The sequence below is a fragment of the Macaca fascicularis genome, chromosome 3, assembly GCF_037993035.2.
Source record: "Macaca fascicularis isolate 582-1 chromosome 3, T2T-MFA8v1.1".
In the NCBI taxonomy this organism is placed as follows: Eukaryota; Metazoa; Chordata; class Mammalia; order Primates; family Cercopithecidae; genus Macaca; species Macaca fascicularis.
The window spans coordinates 50,895,915-50,917,950 of NC_088377.1; the positions used below are offsets into that span (position 1 = coordinate 50,895,915).

General features: G+C 50.2%; 1 protein-coding gene across 25 annotated transcripts in view; it reads left to right on the forward strand.

The window, feature by feature from the left end:
- CUX1 (cut like homeobox 1) overlaps nucleotides 1-22,036 on the forward strand; it is a 472,906-nt gene that overhangs the window by 418,520 nt on the left and 32,350 nt on the right. For 16 of the 25 annotated variants that reach the window (XM_045387927.3, XM_074034609.1, XM_074034611.1 and 13 more), the window contains 3 exons: nucleotides 3,872-4,060; nucleotides 8,351-8,615; nucleotides 17,346-19,029. The exons of the other annotated variants lie outside the window; for them this stretch is intronic. In XM_045387927.3, the coding sequence (XP_045243862.2) occupies nucleotides 3,872-4,060; nucleotides 8,351-8,615; nucleotides 17,346-17,991 (1,100 nt within the window). In that variant the 3' untranslated portion in view covers nucleotides 17,992-19,029. Of the gene's footprint in view, nucleotides 1-3,871; nucleotides 4,061-8,350; nucleotides 8,616-17,345; nucleotides 19,030-22,036 lie in introns of those variants that run through there. 25 annotated transcript variants of the gene reach the window in all.

Genomic DNA, 22,036 nt, shown 5'->3' on the forward strand with positions numbered 1-22,036 from the left:
GGCCAAGCCTATTTTGTCATTTTAAACCACCGTGCTCCTCCAGTGTGGTGTTAACCAGACAGGGTGGTGTAGGCATGCGGAGATTGGAAATGTACCCTTCTATCCTTCTTATTTCCCATGGGTGAAAGTCAGTTAAAGGGGCGGTGTTCTCTGCAGTGCATGCAAGCACAACCCTACTGAGTGGTTGCAGTTTGTCTGCTGTTCATGGAAAGGCCTTGTGTGTCCTTTGTTTCTTCCATGGGGTGAGAAGAGAAGGGAGGCTGAGCACAGTGGCTCACTTGAGAATGACAGGTGGCCTGTAACCCTAGCACTTTGGGAGGCTGAGGCGGTGGATCACCTGAGGCCAGGAGTTCGAGACCAACCTGGGCAACACAGTAAGACCCCGTTTCTACAAGAAATAAATTTTAAAAAAATTATTTACAGGCATGGTAGTGCTTGCTGTAATTCCAACTGCTTGGGAGGCTGAGGTGGGAGGATCACTTGAGCCCAGGAGGTTGAGGCAGCAGTGAGCCATGATGGCACCTCTGCACTCCAGCCTGGGCAACAAAGCAAGACACTATCTCAAAAAAAAAAAAAAATTTAAAAAAAAGAACAGAGTAGCTGAGTTCCACTAAAGTTTGCTCAGTGATCTGACAGCCTGGGGGTTAGGCCAGCTTGTCCAGTGGAAGCCTCCCATCCGCCTGTCTGTACAATGCAACAGACAAAATAGAATGAGAGAAAAAGTCATATCAATGAGACCTTGTATAATTAAGTCAATTCATAAAAATAAAAATGTAGCTGTTGATTTGAAAAAATGGCTAATTCCCATATGTTCATCAGTTATTGAATCATGCAGCAATTCCTAGACTTGAGTCATCTCCCACTTCATAGCTTGTCACACATCCAAGGAAGCAGGTCAGTTGTATCACTCCCGCCCACCTCCTTATAGGAAGTGGCCTTCCATGTAAATGTTGAAAATCAGATAGGGTCTAGCTCTGTAGCCCAGGCCGGAGTGCAGTGGCACGATTATAGCTCACAGCAGCCTTGAACTCCTGGGCTCAAGCAATCCTCCCACCTCAGCCTACTGGGTAGCTGGGACTACAGGCACACGCTCCAAGCCCAGCTAATTTTTTTTTTTTTTTTTTTTTTTTTTTTTTTTTTAATAGAGATGGGGTTTCACCATATTGCCCAGGCTGGTCTCAAACTCCTAGGCTCAAGTGATCCGCCCACCTCAGTCTCCCAAAGTGCTGAGATTACAGGGAAGAGTCTCAGTTTAAACACTTGTGAGTTGCAAGATTGCAATTACAAGATTGCGAACATTGAAATCTCACATTTGGCCTTATCTTGCATGCCACCATCATTGCTGGAGTCTTCCTTAATGTTGGTTTTACTGGGCGAAGGTTTGTAGCTTTCTTCAGGCTCTCAAATGGGTCTGTAGCCCAAAAACGGTTAAAAGTCATGGCTAGGAAACATCCAGGAGTCATACAGATAATTTTCCAGGAATAATCATCTGATTTTTTTTCCCCCGTTCAACTGGGAGGCCTAAGCAAGGAGCAACTAGCTATTCATATGATGGCTTTCCCAAACATAGCAAGCTCCTTGGAATGAAAATAGATTCTTTTACCATGTTAGCATTAAGTAAAATTTTCTTTTTTTGAGATGGGGTCTTGCTCTGTTGCCCAGGCTGGAGTGCAGTGGTGCGATCTCAGCTCACTGAAAGCTCCGCCTCCCGGGTTCACACCATTCTCCTGCCTCAGCCTCCCCAGTAGCTGGGACTACAGGCACCTGCCACCACGCCCGGCTAATTTTTTGTATTTTTAGTAGAGATGGGGTTTCACTGTGTTAGCCAGGATGGTCTCGATCTCCTGACCTTGTGATCCACCCGCCTCGGCCTCCCAAAGTGCTGGGATTACAGGCATGAGCCACCGCGCCTGGCCAAAATTTTCTTATAACAACTGCAAAAAAAAAAAATCATAAGGACTTGGGACATTTATAGGCTAAAGAGTTTGAAAGACAGAGAAACCACAGGTTTACAAAATCAGTAAATTTATCTTTAGGTTTAAAATGACCAAGCCAGGCGTGGTGGTGTGCACCTGTAATCCCAGCTACTCAGGATGCTGAGGTAGAACAATTGCTTGAGCCCAGGAGTTCGAGTCCACCCTGGGCAATATAGCAAGACCCTGTTTCTTTAGGGGGAAAAAAAAAAAAAAAAGACTGATAAGAAATTAATGTCTCAGCTTCAGAGCTTTCCAGGCAGTAAACTTTTACTTAGAGGCCCCCTTCTTAGAAGCCAGTGTGTGGTGCTTCTATTTCACAGAGAGGATGTGAGCCACAGAGAGAACAAGCCAGCCCTCTGTCGTCTCCTTGCCCCTGACGGGGAGAGGTGCCTTCTGTTCTGTACGCTTTATGGGGTCAAACACTGGCCCCTCTGATCCCAGTCTCCACTTCCACCTAATAAGTCCTGTTCATTCAAGTACTCCCGTCAGGCCATCCAGGTTATCACTGATCCTAATTTGTATCTTTACAAGCGGTGGCCCTCTAAACCGGCAGCGGAGTGGCCCTCAGAGAAGTGAGCCTCTCTTTCTAAGCTCCTGACAAGCATTGCCAACTCAATGCGGCTGTGCCCTCCATAGCGAAATGCCCTCTGATCAGCCTGTGAAGCGGGCTGCCTGCCCCTGCCTGCGAGAAGAAAAGGTATCAGAGAAGGGGTTTTGATCCACTTCCAGCTACTTTATTTAGCAAAGGCAGCCTAGACTGCAAAAGCAGACTTTGGAATTGGAATTGGCCGGCCTCTCAGAAAAGCAGAGCTGGGCAGCTCGCCCTCTCCTCTGTCCTGCTGTGATTGCGGGTTGCGTGCCCCGTTGTCTCAGCGAGACCTGATAACCTTGCTAATTGTGGAAGGAGACGCGGGCTGCTCTCTGATTTGAGGTTGTACGAGAGGGGTCTCCTGTTTGCTGTTTGGCCTCCTGAGCTCTGGCTTAGAGATTTCACTGCCTCTGAGAAACACCACAGGTGTTAGCGTGACCTCAGCACATACAAAACCTGAAGGCTTGCTTTTTTTTTTTTTTTTTTTTTGAGACACGGTCTCTCTCTGTTTCCCAGGCTGAAGTGCAGTGGTGCAGTCATAGCTCACTGCAGCCTCAACCTCCTGGGCTCAAGCAGTCCTCCCATCTCAGCCTCCCAAGTAACTGGAACTAGAGGTACATGCCACCATGCCTAGCTAATTTTTTTTGTGGTATTTTTGTAGAGACTGAGTCTCACCGTGTTGCCCAGGCTGGTCTCAAACCCCTGGGCTCAAATTATCTTCCCGCCTCACCGCACCAGGCTGCAGGCTTAAGAGAAACGTCATTGGCCAGATGCAGTGAGTCACGCCTATAATCCCAGCACTTTGGGAGGCTGGGGGTGGGTGGATCACCTGAGGTCAGGAGTTCAAGACCAGCCTGGCCAACATGGCAAAACCCAGTCTGTACTAAAAATACAAAACTTCGCCAGGCATGGTGGCGCACACCTGTAGTCCCAGGTACTCGGGAGGCTGAGACAGAAGAATCGCTTGAACCCAGGAGGCAGAGGTTGCAGTGAGCTGAGATTATGCCACTGCACTCCAACCTGGGTGACAAAGCAAGACTCCATCTCAAAAAAATAATAATAATAAACATCATTGGTTGTGTGTATGGAGAATGCAAGAGCAATGCCAACTCCCTCGCCAGTGGAGAGTATTAAAAGTCTGGTTGAAGATATATTTCTACCATGTGTTTGCTGTAAGCTAGGACGTCGCCAGCCCAACCCTGGGCCTTTAAACTCCTGTGTCTGATTTTAACCTTGACACATCCTTGTCCCTTCAGATCCCTGGCTTTCAGTGACAATACCTGTCTCGCTTCTGTTTTCTCTCTAGGCCAGCGCTTATTTGGGGAGACCATCTTAGGGCTCACCCAAGGCTCTGTCTCCGACCTCCTTGCCCGCCCTAAACCCTGGCATAAGCTCAGTCTGAAAGGACGAGAGCCCTTCGTCCGGATGCAGCTGTGGCTGAATGACCCCAACAATGTGGAGAAGCTGATGGACATGAAACGGATGGAGAAGAAAGGCGAGTCTCCTGCCCTGCTCAGGCCGGCTGTGTCCTCATTCATAGACAGGCTGTTTCTTTCAAATCTTTCCCACCCAGCTAATAAGGGACATTGACCCATGACCAAGGGACCAGAGGACGGGGCAAAAATATTTTTGGATGGTCATCAGCTAATGAGTACCTAAGAGGGCTAGGAAGATCTGTAACTTTTTCTCTCCAGCAGCCTGAATCTAAAGATTTTTTTAGCATTGGGAGCACTTTTAACCAAGGAGAGCAGAACAGCGCTGGGGGTGCTGCATTTGGTTTTTGTGTCATGTGGGTGGCTGATCGGGCTATGACAGCATTTACTGTGTACGCACCAGGTGGCTAGAGGCTTTCCTTTGTTATCAGAGAGAATTAAGAAATGCATTTTGTAGGCCGGGCACGGCAGCTCACGCCTATAATCTCAGCACTGGGAGGCTGAGGCAAGTGGATCACTTGAGGTCAGGAGTTCAAGACCAGCCTGGCCAACATGGCAAAACCCCGTCTCTACTGAAAAAAAAAAAAAAAGCCAAGCATGGGGTGCGTGCCTCTGTAATCCCAGCTACTTGGGAGGCTGAGGCACAAGCATCGCTTGAACTCTACAGGCAGTGAACAGAGATCAAGCCACCACACTCCAGCCTAGGTAACAGACCATGACCCTATCTCAGAAAAAAACAAAAAACAAAAAAAAAAAAAACTGCATTTTGTAGATCAGGAAACAGAGGTTCAGAGAGGTTCGGTGCCTCCGCCAAGGTCACCCGGCCTAGAAAGTGACAGAGCAAACTCCTGCCACAGCGGATCTCTCTCTTGCTGTTATTTTCCAGCCTCTGGGGATTTGGCCTCCCGAGAGGAATAACCCCACGTCCACCCACATATCATCTCGAATGTGGATTCGCATTCTTCTCGCAGCCTGTAGGCTACAGCATAGGAAAAATGCCTAAAGCCAGGTGTGCTGTGCCTCGTGGTTTGCAGTTTCCAAGTGCTGGTCCTCGCCAGTGAGTCCACCCCTCGAGCACCCTCCGTCCTCAGGTCACCCATGGTGCTGGGAGCTCACTGGGCGGCTGAACTGCATCCTTAGAGGCAGAGACTGGGAACTAGCTGCTGCTGGTCTGACCATAAGAAGCAGCAGCCTCCCTGAACTAAGAGTGGGCATTCCAGGGGCCAGGCGCGGTGGCTCACGCCTGTAATTCCAACACTTTGGGAGTCCAAGGCAGGTGGATCACTTGAGGTCCGGATTTCGAGACCAGCTGGGCAACATAGTGAAACCCTGTCTCTACTGAAAAATACAAAACTCAGGCAGGCATGGTGGCACATACCCATAACCCTAGCTACTTGGGAGGCTGAGGCAGGAGAATCGCTTGAACCCGGGAGGAGGAGATTGCAGTGAGCAGAGATGACACCACTGCACTCCAGCCTGGGCGGCACAGCAAGACCCCGTCTCAAAAAAAAAAAAAAAAAGAATGGGCGAATGGGCATCCCAGGCCCCTGAGTGGCTCTGCCCCAGCCCACCCCTCCACCACACAGAGCATCTGAGCCAGGGATGGGTACGGAACCCAGGCCTGTCCATTCTTAATTCACCCAGAAATTCCAGCCAAGCGTCACCATTCTCACCCAACCCGGGAAAGGGCTGCTGAAGGAGAGAGAGTCTCTGGTGCCTCCTCCAGAAACCAGAGAAAACCCTCCTATGGGGGTTCCTTCATAATAATAGAGGCTTCTATTTTCTGAGAACTGCCCTGTTTGCCAGGCACTGTGCTAAGACTGCTCTCCATCCACACGACTCTGCATAGATGTCCTTATCCAGGAAATACGAAGCTCGGGGCTTCATGCAGCCTAGCAGATTTCAATAGCTCCTATCAGTAGGGAGTGGAAATCCATACTCAGGGCTGTCAGATTTCAAAGCAGGTGCTGTTAAATATACATCCGCTGCCTCTGTGCTGCGAGCTGCCCCCGTGCGACCCAAGGGCACTGCTGCTGCCCACTGATGACCTGCCCAGGTGGTGCCTTCTGCCCCATTCAGGGCCCCTCTAGCGGGCTCTGGCCTGCCCTTGGGTGTGTAGTGTAAGGGTCTGAGGTAGGCCACGCCTCTTGGGCAGCCCCAGGCAGCACTGTAAGCTGCAAAGGCCTGGTGCCACATTGCCCCCCACCAAAAGTTTTCAACTTATTTTTCATTTTGTTTGTTTGTTTTTTAAAGTCTTACTATATTGCCCAGGCTGATCTTGAACACCTGGCCTCAAGCAATCCTCCCATCTCGGCCTCCCAAAGCGCTGGGATTACAGGCATGAGCCACTGCGCCCAGCCCTTTCAACATCTTATTATGGGAAATTTCCAACATAAACAAAAGTAGAGAGAATGCTGTCATGAACCCAATATATCTGTGCAGAGTTTCCCATTATCCCCTCACCCAAACAGCATGAAGCTTCCTGCACTTGCCAGGAGGCAGCCCTCAGCCCCTAGGAGGAAGGAGGTCCTGACAACCCTGCTCACCCTGGGCCGGTAGGAAAGGACCTGAGTCCCCCCAAATACATCTGCAGGGCTTCCCAGGCCTCCCGTCTTTCCCTCTGCACAGGCTCGGGGCGCCCTCTTGTGTTATAAATGAGTTATTGTTTCTGCGGGGCCCAGACCCTTCCAAAGGTGTCCCAGTCTGGAAAGCCTTTGTGGTCCCGCGGCCTTCTCTTCACTCCTGGGGGTGCCGGCCACGAGGGCTGCTCCCTAGAGAGGCCTTCTCCAGCCCCGCGCCAGCCCCTGGTCAGTCGTCTGTTCCCTGGGAGGGAACTGGAGGGAGTCCCCACCATTGGACAATCCAACTCCTTTCTCTGGATCCAGCTGCTTTGACTCAGCTGTTTGGGTTTTGTTTTTTGTTTTTTTTGTTTTTTTTTTTTTGAGAGGGAGTCTTGCTGTGTCGCCCAGGCTGGAGTGCAGTGGCATGATCTCACCTCACTGCAAGCTCTGCCTCCCGGGTTCACGCCATTCTCCTGCCTCAGCCTCCCAAGTGGTCTGGGACTACAGGCACCCGCCGCCACGCCCAACTAATTTTTTGTATTTTTAGTAGAGACAGGGTTTCGCCATGTTAGCCAGGATGGTCTCGATCGCTGATCTCAGGTGATCCGCCCACCTTGGCCTCCCAAAGTGCTGGGATTACAGGTGTGAGCCACCGCGCCGGCCCCGCTGTTTGGGTTTTTTGTGAGGAAGATTTACCTTCACAATTACTTCTGAGTTCTCATGACAAAACGGCAAGTTAGTTAACGAATTCCCTTGCCTAAGTTGTTTATTTTATTTTATTTATTTTTTAGAGACAGGGTCTCACTCTGTTGCCCAGGCTGAAGGGCAGTGATGCAATCATAGCTCACTGCTGCAACCTCAACATTCTGGGCTCAAGCGATCCTCCCGTCTCAGCCACCCGAGTAGCTGAGACTACAGGTGCACGCCACCACACCTGGCTAATTTTTAAATTTTTTGTTGAGACAGGATCTCACTATGTTCTCCAGGCTGGTCTCAAACTCCTAGGCTAAAGTAATCTTCCCACCTCAGCTTCCCAAACTGCAGCGATTATAGGTGTGAGCCACCACGCCAGGTGGTGTCCTCCAAGATTCAGTTTAAACATCATCTTTTCTGGGCAACTTCCCCTGCCCCCTCCCCAGGCCTGACTGAGGAACTCTTCTCAGTATCCCCATGGTCCCTTGTACTTACTTACCCCCACCCCACTTTTCACTCTGATGGGAACATCTCTCTGGATACTTCTCCGCCTCCCCTACTAAACTGTTAAGTTGTGCAGGGACAGGTGAGGACCTCACATTCCGTCAGAGCAGGTCCTTGGTGAGCGTGTGCTGGTAACAGAATGGCTCTCATCTTAGTGTTGTTTCTTTGTTTTGTTTTGTTTGAGACGGAATCTTGCTCTGTTACTCAGGCTGGACTGCAGTGGCACCAACTCGACTCACTGCAACCTTCACCTCCCGGGTTCATGCAATTCTGCCTCAGCCTCCCTATTAGCTGGGATTACAGGCGCCCACCACCACGCCCAGCTAATTTTTGTACTTTTAGTAGAGAGGGGGTTTCACCATGTTGGCCAGGCTGGTCTTGAACTCCTGACCTCAAGTGATCTGCCCGCCTCAGCCCCCCAAAGTGCTTGGATTACAGGCATGAACCACCGCGCCCAGCCTCATCTTAGTGTTTTGAGATGCTCTGTGCAAAGTCCTGCAAGCCAGCACTGTGCCATCCCGCTAGCGGGGACCGGGGATTTGGGCTGCTGTCCCACCTGGGCCTGACCTCAGTCTGCCGTCTCTTCCTCCGCAGCCTACATGAAGCGGCGGCACAGCTCAGTCAGTGACAGCCAGCCCTGCGAACCGCCCTCCGTCGGCACCGAGTACAGCCAGGGCGCCAGCCCCCAGCCCCAGCACCAGCTGAAGAAACCCCGGGTGGTGCTGGCTCCAGAGGAGAAGGAGGCGCTGAAACGAGCGTATCAGCAAAAGCCATACCCGTCACCAAAAACCATCGAAGACCTCGCCACCCAGCTCAACCTGAAAACCAGCACCGTCATCAACTGGTTCCACAACTACAGGTACGGCTGGCTCCCAAGGAGCGCCCGGTCGGCCCAGGGGAAGGGGCTGATGTGTCCCGAGGCCGCCATGGTGCACAGGGGTGAGGCTCCGGGGGGCTGGGAGCTTGGTGATTGGTCCGTTCCTTGGTCTCTTAGGTTTGTGGGGGTTTTTGGGGGGTTTTTTTTTTTTCTGTTTTTTTTTAGACGGAGTTTCAATCTTGTTGCCCAGGCTGGAGTGCAATGGTGCAATCTCGGCTCATTGCAACCTGTCTCCTGGGTTTAAGCGATTCTTCTGCCTTAGCCTCCCAAGTAGCTGGGATTACAGGCGCCCACTACCACACCCATCTAATTTTTATAGTTTTAGTAGAGATAGGGTTTCGCTATGTTGGTCAGGCTTGTCTCAAACATCCTGACCTCAGGTGATCTGCCCACCTCGGCACCACAAAGTGCTGGGATTACAGGCATGAACCACCAACGCCCAGCAGTTCCTTAGGTTTTTTTGGAGGTTTTAACCCAGAGATGGAAGGCCACGTCCCTTCCCATCACTGTCACATAGTTAGAGACAGGTGGTATCTGCCATGACCCAGAAAGAAAATCACCTCTCAATTACATCATTTAATAAGGGAGCATGTAGGCATTCATGGTTCAAAAAGAGTGAAACTTTTGTGGTTTAGTTTACATATATTTGTATTTATATTCATATTTATTTATTTTTAGAGGCAAGGGCTTGCTCTGTCACCCAGGCTAGAGTGCAGTGGTGCAATCATAGCTCACTACAGCCTCGAACTCCTGGCCTCAAGCAATCCTTCCACCTCAGGCTCCCAAAGCCTTGCGATTATAGGCATGAGCCACTGCACCTGGCCTGAACTTTTATTTCTTAGTGATTTTGCAGTGCTTTCTCGGGGTCTTCTGCCGTGTTATCTTCCAAATTAGTTTGATTAGTTCTGTAATTAAATAAATGAAGTCATTTAAGGCCTTTGCTTTTGGGAAAGTTCATGAGTTAATGAAGACAGATTGAGCGTCTTCTAGATCTCAGATTCTGAGCTAAGTTTCACCAAGTTATATCACTTAATCCTCACAAAGTATATGAGATACCACATTCTCTTCCCTTTTTTTTTTTTTTTTTTTTTTGAGATGGAGTCTCGCTCTGTCGCCCAGGCTGGAGTGCAATGGCACGATCTCAGCTCACTGCAACCTCCTTCTCCCAGGTTCAAGCGATTCTCCTGCCTCAGCCTCCCGAGTAGCTGAGACTACAGGTGGGCACCACCACGCCCGGCTAATTTTTGTATTTTTAGTAGAGACGGATTTCAACATGTTGGCCAGGCTGGTCTCCAACTCCTGACCTCACATGATCCACCTGCCTCAGCCTCCCAAAGTGCTGGGATTACAGGCATGAGCCACTGCACCTGGCCAGTTCTCTTCATTCTACAGATGAAAAATACAGAACTCAGAGGGGCTAAGGAGGTCAGGGCCCAGCGCTCTCTTGGTAGAACAAAGTGCACTGGGATGAAGGGTTTGGAGTAGATTGAGGAAACTCACTGAAGGATCCTGAGTTGCTGATCATAGCTATAACCATACTCTCTACTGCTAGAAACCAAGAATTCCAGGGCCCTGATGGAGATCCCTAAGCTAGTGCCTTGCCAGTGACCATCTCAGGTGCTGCTTCCCATTGTCCTTAGGGCCCGATAACACTGGGGTAGGCGCGCCTGGTTCAACCAAGGTGACCATATATAGGTGTAAGTGATGGCAGTGGGGCCCTCCCAGCTGTGCATGTGACACAGTCACGGGCAGTACAAGGTCACAGTCAGGCTGGAGGGGAAGTTGTGTCTTAGGTTGGAGCCCAAATCACACCTTTATTACCCATAAAGGCAAAGTCACAACATGCTGCTCATTGTGAGAGCTGAGCGCACCGGCTACGTGGACCCTAGACCCAGGCAAACTTTCCCACAATGGCAGCCCTGGTTCCGCACGGGCCTCCCCATGTGCCGGCTACCTCCCGCAAGGACAAAATCCAGGATTAGCCAGGCATGGTAACACGCACCTATAGCCCCAGCTACTCAGGAGGCTGAGGCAGGAGGATCGTGTGAGCCCAGGAGGCAGAGGTTGCAGTGAGCCAAGATCACACCACTGCACTCCAGTCTGGGTGACAGAGCCAGACCCTGTCTCAAAAAAGAAAGTAAGTCCAGGAGCTGCACAGCCAGTTTCTTCATTCCAAATTTAGCAATCAGATCAAAACAGAGGCAGAGGGAGGCCAGCAGTTAGAACAGTGGAGGTCCCTCTACTTGGAAGGAAACTTCAGCATTAATGAAGCAGAATGAAGGAAATGAACAGAAACGTGGACAGGGGTTTCCTGAAGCTTCTCTCCACCAGGTGCTATGCTACCCATTTCCACTTTCTTTCTTTTTTTTTATTTTTTTCTGAGACAGAGTCTTGCTCTGTCACCCAGGCTGGAGTGCAGCGGCGCAATCTCAGCTCACTGCAACCTCTGCCTCCCAGGTTCAAGCCATTCTTCTGCCTCAGCCTCCCAAGTAGCTGGGATTATAGGCGACCGCCACCAAGCCTGGCTAATTTTTTGTATTTTTAGTAGAGACTGGGTTTCACCATGTTGGCCAGACTGGTCTCGAACTCGTGACCTCAAGTGATCCACCTCGGCCTCCCAAAGTTCTGGGATTACAGACGTGAGCCACCGCGCCCAGCTGCCGTTTCTACTTTCTAGCCACAAAGATGCTGCATTTTGAAGTCTCCTGTAATTCACGTCCATTTTAGGACATGTGTGGTAACTCTTTCTATAATATAGATGCATGCAAAGCCCTAGGTTACTATCTGGGCATAGACGCTACCAATTATAAAAAATAGCTCCAAAACTATGTTCCCTGGCCCTGCTGGGGCCACGTTTGTTTCCCAAGTCCCCCAACAGGCTTCAGCTGCATGGCAGTCACTGCCCCCTGGCCAGAGCATACCCCCCTCAGGTTTCTCAGTTTGCCGCTTGTCTTGCTGGTCTTCTGACAGTCATGCCCATCGCACTGTAGTCTGCAGTCATGGTGGCGATACCTCTTTTGTGCATTTTAGCGCTAACAAATTCAATGGTACACCTGTGGCAAGGATAAAGAGAGAAGGGGAGAGAAGAAGAAGACCAGTAGGACCTCAAAACTTAGTAAATGAAATTTAGTAAACCCAGGTGTGGGCTGGGTGTGGTAGCTTATGCCTGTAATCCCAGAACTTTGGGAGGCCGAGGCGGGTGGATCACTTGAGGCCAGGAGTTCGAGACCAGCCTGGCCGACATGATGAAACCTCGTCTCTACTAAAAATACAAAAATTAGCCGGGTGTGATGGTGTGCGCCTGTAATCCCAGCTGCTCAGGAGGCTGAGGCAGGAGAATCGCCTGAACCTGTGAGGTGGAGGCTGCAGTGAGCCATGATCATACCACTGCACTCCAGTCTGAGTGACACAGTGAGACTCTGTCTCAAAAAAATAAACGAATCTCAGGTCTGAATCCAGAGTAGACACTCAACAAATGCTTCCTTTCAAAAATAACTCCACAACAAAGCAGGATGGGCTGAGTCAAATATGGGATCCAAGAGATGAGTTTGAGCTGCAGAGATCTGGAAAAATATCATGGAAGAGGTATGAGATGAGTAGGCTCTTGAAAGGAGGATTGGAGTACAGAATTTTATAAGCAACGAAACAGGTGGAAGGAGAAACAAGGGACCAGGCACAGTGGCTCATGCCTAGAACCCCATTGGGAAGCGGAGGCAGGAGGATGGTTTGAGGCCAGGAGTTCGAGACCAGCCTCAGCAACATAGTGAGAGCCTGTCACTAGAGAAAAAATAATAATAATAATAAAATAGATGAAGGAGAAGTGAGCGTTCAGAATTGGCATGAAATTGCTTGTCTAAGATTGCCCAGCAGGGCCGGGCTCAGTGGTTCACGCCTTTAATCCAAGCACTTTGGGAGGCCAAGGCAGGCAGATCATCTAAAGTCAGGAGTTCGAGACCAGCCTGGCCAACATGGTGAAATTCTGCCTTTACTAAAAATGCAAAATTAGCCCAGTGTGGTGGCACATGCCGGTAATCCCAGCTACTCGGGAGGCTGAGACTCTCTTGAGCACAGGAGTTCGAGACCAGCTTGAGCAAGATAATGAGACTCTGTCTCTACAAAAAATTTAACAATTAGGCTGGGCATGGTAGCTCACACCTGTAATCCCAGCACTTTGGGAGACTGAGGCGGGCGGATCATGAGGTCAGGAGATCGAGACCATCCTGGCTAACATGGTGAAACCCTGTCTCTACTAAAAAGATAAAAATTAGCCAGATGTGGTGGCACACACCTGTAATCCCAGCTACTCGGGAGGCTGAGGCAGGAGAATCACTTGAACCCCGGAGGCGGAGGTTGCAGTGAGCTGAGATCGCACCATTGCACTCCAGCCTGGGCGACAGAGCAAAACTCCATCCCCCCGCCAAAAAAAAAAGCCCACCCACCCATCAGGCCAAGGGCAGAGCAGAGATGCAGACTGAGTTTTTTCTCCAAGGCTTTTGTTCTTTCGCTAAATGCTTTGTACAGACCAATCTGCTGTTATACCCGACAGAGCTTCCCAATGCTGCATGTGTTATATCCCTAACCAAGAATGTAGTTTTTTACATTCTTTTCTCAGGGGTTAAACAGGAAACGTTGATTTTCTTTTCTCCTGCCCCACTGGAACCCTCAGGGAGTAACACTTGGTGTCAATTTTTGCCCCCTCAAAAAAAACCAAGCTTTATTTCCTCTCATCCTTTTACTTCAAGGGGATTAGGAATATCTCTGGCTAAAGGCAATTAAAAATATCTCAGACTAGGCCAGGCACAGCCTGTAATCCCAGCACTTGGGGAGGCCAAGGTGGGAGGATTGCTTGAGCCCAGGAGTTTGAGACCAGCCTGGGCAACATAGCGAGACCACGTCTCTACAAAAAATAGAAAAACTCAGCCGGGTGTGGTGATGCGTGCCTGTGATCCCAGCTACTCAGGAGGCTGAGGTGGGAGAATCACTGAACCCAGGAGGTTGAAGCTGCAGTGAGCCATGATCACGCCACTGCACTCCATCCCGGGCAAGAGAACATGACCCTCCCGCAAAAAAACATATCTCAGGCTGACCATTTACCCAGGATTGATGACAAGATTGCCAGAATAACACACCACAGGACACGGCTCTCCCCTGGAAGAACAGGTCCACCCAGTAGGAACTCAGATTCCGAACCCTTGTAGCCACGGCATTCCGTGAGTCTTGTGTGACTTCCCTAAAAAACCGCAACTGCTCCTGGAAGCTCATCTTTCTAGGCCAGAAGACAGTATTCCTTAGACACATGGAGACAAATCTAGGCTAAGAAGGATAATGTCTCACATCTGTGGAGCACAAGGCATGTGCCAGGCACTAAGCCAAAAAGTTTTTTGTTTGTTTGTTTCTTTTCTGATTGTGGTTTTGGTTTTGGTTTTCGTTTTTTGAGAAAGGGTCTCGCTCTGTCGCCCAGGCCAGCGTGCAGTGGCAAAATCTCAGCTTACCACAGCCTTGAACTCCCAGGCTCAATCAGTCCTTCCATCTGAGCCTCAGGAGTAGCTGGGGCTGCAGGTACACGCCACCATACCTGGCTAATTTTTTGTATTTTTTTGTAGAGATGGGGTTTTGCTCTTTTGCCCAGGCTGGTCTCTAACTCCTGAGCTCAAGCAATCTCCCATCTCGGCCTCCCAAAGCCCTGGGATTACAGGTGTGAGTCTCTGCACCCGGCCTGAGCAGACAGTTTTATAGATGTATCATCTTATCAGTCCCTCCATCAGCACCCAAGTGCAGTGCTGCTGGCCCCATTTTACAGGCAAAGTCTGCACGTAGGGGCCAAGCTCATGAGCATGGAAACCTAGGCCCCACGCCTAACGGTGTCCCCTCCCCAGCCTTAGGGCTTATCACAGCACACAAACAGCAGCTGGATGGTGACCCCTTTTTGAGTGTCTACTTTGGGTCGTACATCATACATTTAATACCTTATTTAATCACGCCTGTAATCCCAGCACTTTGGGAAGCCGAGGGGGTTGGATCACCTGAGGTCAGGAGTTCGAGACCAGCCTGGCCAACATGGTGAAATACCGTCTCTACTAAAAATACAAAAACTTACAAAAAATTAGCCAGGCGCCATGGCACATACCTGTAATCCCAGCTATTCGGGAGGCTGAGGCAGGAGAATCATTTGAACCCAAGAGGCGGAGGTTGCAGTGAGCTGAGATCGCACCACTGCACTCCAGCCTGGGCGACAGAGTGAGACTCCATCTCAAAAAAACAAAAAAAAAACCCTGAAGTTTTCTTATTTCTCACAGAATGCTATGGCTGTGAGGTTAAATAACTTCTCCAAGTTGCACAGCTAGTAAGCACCAAAGCCAGATGTCCAACCCCGATGTGCCTGCTTCCAAAAAGCCTGCACTCTGGCGTGGGGTCTGGCTGGAACCAAACCTTCACTACCCGTACAGCCTCCCACCTCCCCAGTCAGAGTGGGTGGGGTGCAGAGTTTCACCCCAACTAGCAGTCTCACTGCCAGGGAGCTTGAAAGCCATAGCGCCCAGGAACCTGTTCACAGAAGCCCCCGTTTCCCGGGCTCCCAAGGTAGCCCCAGGAAAGGGGGAAAGACTTACACACCATGGAACTTCTGGGGGGCTTCTCAGAACCCTTCCCTTCTGAACCAGAGCTCACAAATCTTTCAGGACAAGGTTCAGAGCTCACTGCACACAGGAACCAAATAACTCCGTAGCAGATTCACACCGCCCTACACCCCGCCAGAGTTCAATACCCTGGGCTAAGCTACAGTAGGATCTTCCCCAGGGGAGTCCCCACAGTCAGCACAGGACCCAGTGCAGAATAGGAGCCCAGAAAACCTTTTTTTTTTTTTTTTTTTCCTTGAGACAGGATCTTGCTCTGTCGCTCAGGCTGGAATGCAGTGGCACAGTCTCAGCTCAGTGTAACCTCCGCCTCCCACGTTCAAGAGATTCTCCTGCCTCAGCCTCCTGAGTTGCTGGGATTACAGGTGCCTGCCACCACGCCTGGCTAATTTTTGTATTTTTAGTAGAGACAAGGTTCCACCGTGTTGGCCAGGCTGGTTTCGAACGCCGGGCCTCAAGCCATCGGCCCGCCTCAGCCTCCCAAAGTGCTGGGATTGCAGGCATGAGCCAACACACCCAGCCTCAGTAAGCCTTATTGGCCGGGCTTGGTGGCTTACACCTGTAATATCAACAACTTTGGGAGGCCAAGGCAGGAGGATCACTTCAGCCCAGGAGGTCAAGTTTGCAGTAAACTATGATTGTGCCCCTGTACTCCAGCCTAAGCAACATCATGAGATCCTGTCTCTACAATATTTTAAAAATTTAGCTGAGCATGGTGACATACACCTGTGGTCCTGGCTACTCAGGAGGCTGAGGCAGGAGGATCACCTGAGCCTGGGAGGCGGAGGCTGCAGGGAGCTATGATCACACCACTGTATTTCAGCCTGAGTGACAAAGCAAGACACTGCCTCTGAGTAAAATAAGGAAAGGGAAAAAAAAAAAAAAAAAAAGGAAAAATACAGAATTTGGTGGAATTCCACCCTACCCTGGACCACAAGTCCCCAACCTGACCTTCTGTGGCTCAGAGATTAAAATTTTCACTTTGGCGGCTATCCATTAATTGATCCTCTCCCCTGAAGTCCTGATGGATGCAGTGGTCATCAGGCAGTTTCACTGATGAACTCACCCAGCCTTCATTACTGCACACCAGTGGCACCAGTGCAAGGCCTGGGTATACAAAGAATAAATGGGACCTTGTCTTTCTCAGTCTAGTTGGAGCGGGATAGGATGGGATGTAGGAAACGTGTCACTCAATAAGAACCCTGGCCGGAAGTGGTGGCTCATGCCTGTAATCCCAGCACTTGGGGAGGCCCAGGCAGGAAGATTGCTTGAGCCCAGGAGCTCAAGACCACCCTGGGCAACATGGAGAGACTCTATCTCTTTAAAAAAATTTAAAAAATTAACAAGCATAGTGACACACTTGCACTCCTAGCTACTCAGGAGGCTGAGATGGGAGGATCACTCAAGCCCAGTAGTTGGAGGCTGCAGTGAGCTGTGATGGCACCACTGCAGTCCAGTCTGGTGACAGAGCAAGGCCTTGTTTCCAAAAGGTTTTTGGAAAATAAAATAAGTGGCCGGACACAGTGGCTCACACCTGTAATCCCAGCACTTTTGGAGGCCGAGACAGATGGATCACCTGAGGTCAGGAGTTTGAGACCAGCCTGGCCAACATGGTAAAACCCCATCTCTACAAAAAATGCAAAAATTAGCTGGATGTGGTGGCGGGTGCCTGTAATCCCAGGTACTCTGGAGGCTGAGGCAGGAGAATCGCTTGAACCCGGGAGGCAGAGGTTGCAGTGAGCGGAGATTGAGCCACTGCACTCCACCTGGGCGGCAATAGTGAAACTGTCTCAAAAAATTAAAATTAAAACAAGTGCCTGTGGCACTTTGTTGCAGTGGAGAAGAAAGGAGTGGTGTCCCAGCCCTGGGATGCTGGGATGGCTCCTGCCAGGCCCCGAGGGGTAGGTGGTGACTCTGGAGAGGGGGTGCCCCATGGCCCGAGGGTCGCTGGAGGGGCACGGAGGGGCCTCCAGGCTGGATGGAGCAGGAGCCCCAAAGAGAGAGGTCTGGCCAGGGTGGCACCAGGGGCCCTGTCCCCAGCAGCACTCCCCTCACGTCCGCACCTCTTGTTGTCTTGTAGGTCTCGGATTCGCAGAGAACTGTTCATTGAGGAAATTCAGGCCGGGAGCCAGGGCCAGGCGGGCGCCAGCGACTCACCCTCGGCCCGCAGCGGCCGGGCGGCGCCCAGCTCAGAGGGCGACAGCTGCGACGGCGTGGAGGCCACCGAGGGCCCAGGCAGCGCCGACACCGAGGAGCCCAAGTCTCAGGGAGAGGCCGAGCGGGAGGAGGCGCCGCGGCCGGCGGAGCAGACGGAGCCGCCGCCCTCGGGGACCCCGGGCCCGGACGACGCCCGCGACGACGACCATGAGGGAGGCCCCGCGGAAGGCCCGGGGCCTCTGTCCAGCCCCGCCACCGCCACCGCCACCGCCACCGCCGCGCCCGCGGCCCCCGAGGACGCCGCTACCTCAGCCGCCGCCGCGCCAGGGGAGGGCCCCGCAGCCCGGAGCTCCGCGCCGCCGCCCAGCAGCAGCAGCAGCAGCAGCAGCAGCAGCGCCCCCCGCAGGCCCAGCTCGCTGCAGAGCCTCTTCGGCCTCCCAGAGGCCGCGGGCGCCCGGGACTCGCGCGACAACCCCCTGCGCAAGAAGAAGGCCGCGAACTTGAACAGCATCATCCACCGCCTGGAGAAGGCCGCCAGCCGGGAGGAACCTATCGAATGGGAGTTCTGAGAGGCCGCGGCCCCGGGGCGGGCAGCCAGGCTGGGCTGCAAGGGCCTGGACGGGGTCGGACGGGGCAGGAGCTGCAGACACCGTGGCCTGGGCTTGGCCCGCGGCCTGCACCGACCCCAGGCCGGACCTGAGCCCGCAGCCCAGACCCACTCCACGGTCCGGGGCCTGCACCGACCCGAGGCCCAGATCCAAGCCCGTGGCCCAGACCCACTCTGCGGCCCACACCGACCCTGAGGTCCCGGGCCGACCCTGCGGCCTCCACCAACCCTGCGGCCCAGACCCAGTCCGCGGCCTGGACCGCTTCGCGCACTTACCGCCCTGCGGGCCACAGGGCAAAATCGCCATAGGCCAAGGTGCATATAGAAAACAAAGGAGCATTAAGCCCAATCTATGTCGAGTTTTCAAGGAAGAAAACGGAAATGTGTGGTCGAGCTTTTTTGTACCCTGAAGTGTTTTTTTTATTGCCCTAAGTGATTTCCACAGGTTCTGGAATAACTCTTACAGCTTTGCCTTGTGTCCTCCTGTTCCGTGTGGGCTTTAAAAGAAAAAAAATCAAACCCACATATTAAAAGGGGGCTTTTTATCTGCCATCTAATGGCTTCAGAGCGATAATACACTATTATCTTCTTAAACCAGGAAAAAAAAGGGGGGGGATTTTTCAGAAAAATTAAAAAAGAAAGTTTTTGTAGCTGTTCAGTTGCCACTAAGAGATTGCACAGTCAAAACGACTCTAAACACACTAGTTTGGATTCCTAAATATTTTCAAGAAAAGAATCTTCTCGTTTGAAACTTTGAATTAAAATAAAACACATTTACTCCACATATTTTTTAACAAAAAGAAAACGTCACATCAGGAAACTCTGATTTTGTGGTAGCTGACATAGTGTTTTCTTGTACGTGAATAGAATCCTGACATGTAGTGCACATCGATGTATAGCTTTAACTGACCCTGGGTTTTGCAGACCAGGGTTTGTTTAATACACTCCATTCTAGGCCAAATCAGGACAGAAAAAAAAAGAAAAAAGAAAAAAAAGAAAAGATCCGAATCTAGGTATTTTATAATCTGCTTTTTAACCTCTAACCGCAGAGCACGCTGATCAGACCTCATATCTTGGAGGTTTAGGAGACAAGTTAGAAGAACTGTAGCATGTACCTGTCAATTTTGTTTAATTTATGGTGTCTCAGTCTGTCTGTGCGTCTGCACGTGTGCAAGCATTGAAAGAAAGGAGAGAGTAGTCCGGGCGAGCACAGCAGGCAGTTCCGGGGCCAGATGGGCCCGTCCCCAAGTAGATAGCAGTCTACGGATCTCTCTCTGGCACAGAAGGCACCTCACCTCACACCACTCTCCTGGGCACCTGATGAACTGAGCCCTCCCAGGGGAAGACACTCCCCAGGCCTGGGCAGGGCTTGCACGTGCACTCTCTCTCTCTTTACCTTTTTCTTCCCACCACAAGCACTGATGACCCTGTTGAACTCGTGGGAAACTTCCTTTCTCTGCAGGAGAGAGAACGTGGCATTCTGGGCTCCCCACTCCCATCCCTGTAGAAATGGCCCAAACTCACACCAAAACGTGGATGCTCTTCAACTTCCAAACCTACCATTTGCCCTTCGTTCATTTCGCCTCTTAGAAAGTTCTTTTATGCACAGTTTTAGGGCAGTCTAAGTACAAACTGAAAGTCTAACTTGTCTCTGATTCCTCCCTTGTCTATGTGTATATGCGTGAGAATAGAGGCGGGTGAGAGTGTGCGTGCGTGTGCGTGTGTGCAATTTTATACGTCTGTGTATTTTCTTAAGTACCTGTGCACACGTAGAGTGCATTACTGCCACCTTTTTCAATAAGCTGTTTTATCAGTTACGGCTTCTACAAGTTTGCTAATTTAGACTCCTTTATTGCCATATCTTTAAACTAACAATAGATGATTTCGGTATATATATATATTTTTTTTTGCTTATTTATAGGTGCTGTATTTTATTATCTGATTGTTAGGAAGGGATGAAAGGGGCAAATATTCTTTAGAGGGATAGACTGCCGGCAGTATTGGGTATAATTTACAAGATGTAGTTGTCATACTGTATATTACTGATTGAAAACTTTTTGACCGTATTGTGTATCATTGAAACCTTTGTCTTAGGTCAACATCTTTGGATGACATTTTAATGGTGCATTCATTATTTCTTAAGTTTAATTAATATTACTTTTTTTTTATTTAGGGGGTGGGAGGGAGTTATAATTTTAAAGGTATGCTCTGGCTGTTCCACCTCCGTGTGCTTGTTAATTAACTTGTAGGACTTTGACTGTAAGATGTGAAACCACGTTTCTTGCATGATGTTTTAGAGATTATTTCATTTACAGTCTTTTAACCTGCAACTGCAGCACTTAGTTCACGTTTTCACAAATTTTGAGAGTCACTACACTAAAGACAATGCCTTTTCATGAATAAGAAGTTTTCAGAAGGCTCTAGGGGGCTGGGAGGCAGGCCGTTTGTTTGTCTTTTGATGGGGGTATCATTTCTGAACTTGAAATCTGGTTCAGGGAGAAGAGAATTCAAAATCAGAGGAGCTTAAGGGGACACGGGTCAACATCTGGCTCGATTCAGGTGCATTGAGAAGAGTGAGTTCACATCAGTGACCCTTAGGACAGTGAGTGGCAGAGCCCTGACGACTGTGGTGTCCTCTCCACAAAACCCTCAAGGGACTTTTGTCATCATGTGTGATGAATCTCTAAATATCATCTAATTTTCATAAGAATGAAAAGCAAGAAGTTAACATGAAATAGTGGGCTAGGGTTTCGTTTTAAAGGCATGACTGTTATTTACAAAGGTGTTAAATCTGAGGAAATGGACAAACACAGATTTATCCATTCTAGTGGCCAAACAGTAACAGTCTAAAACGCAGTCATTTTGGCCTCCCAAGCAATTTAGTCATATGTGGTGTTTTCTCTTTTTGGTTTTTATTTTTTACATTTTTAACTAGGTTACTATTGGTTCCTATTCTGTCTTTTTTGCCAGACCTACATCTGGGTACCGGATACAATCAGTTGGTTAAATTTTGCTTGCAGTTCTGTGTATTCTTTTTCCTCTCTTATTTATTTTTTTAAAAAATGGAGATCCCAACCTTACGATCTTTGATGTTAAGCTAGCACTGTCTGTAATACTTCTAAGAGCTGCCACTAAAATAATACAGCAATCCGTGGCCGGGGGAGCACCCCCTCCTGGTTGGGCCCCTCAGTTGGAGTCTAAGGGTTAATCTCTCATCTTGCTAAGCAGTATTCAAGTGCCTTGAACAGTGTCCCCTCGGCGTGGCTCCCCTTCAGCACACTGATGTTCCAAGCAGTGGCCCCTGCAGGCAGCCGACCCCCTTCCTCTTCACGCCCTATGAGTTTAAGAAGCTGATTTGTACCTCTCCCCTGGGGGAAACGGTTCCATATAAAACACTAACACTTAATTACAAGCTCCATTATGCCATTTTAAATGGCTTCTTTTTGTTAATTGGAGGCAGTGTTCATAACTTAAGGCTTTTGCCATTAACTTAGCTGGCTAAGCAGAGGCTCGGCATAAAATCAGTGTTTGCATTTAGCCTCTTGACCCGGGGTTCCTGCCCAAGCTCCCTTGTGATAGCCAAGATGGCAGGTGTATGGGTTCTGCCCTAGACCTGTGCCCAACTCACTTCCATCCCAGAGGAGTCTTCTGTCCTCCTCCCCAATCCCCGAGCTCCCAGGTAACCTCCTCTTGAACTTGTGTATCAGTGAAGACATCTGTGGTTTCTGCTCACCAGACCTCTCTTTAGAAAGGGTTATCAGAGCCATGGAGCTTAGCTCAACTGGATTCTTCCAGACGATCTTAGGAGTCATCTTGGCATGAGGCAGCTTCTAAGCATCTCCTGGGACAGGATCGGGGCAGACAGCCCAGGGATGCGTGCATGGGGGAACTCTCTGAGAAATGCCAGGATCGTGGTTCACAGGGACTCACCATCAAACCCTGCTACTTTGTGCAAGTAATTGAGGCAAAAGATACCAGTCGACGGCCTCCCTGGGGTAGATCCCTTG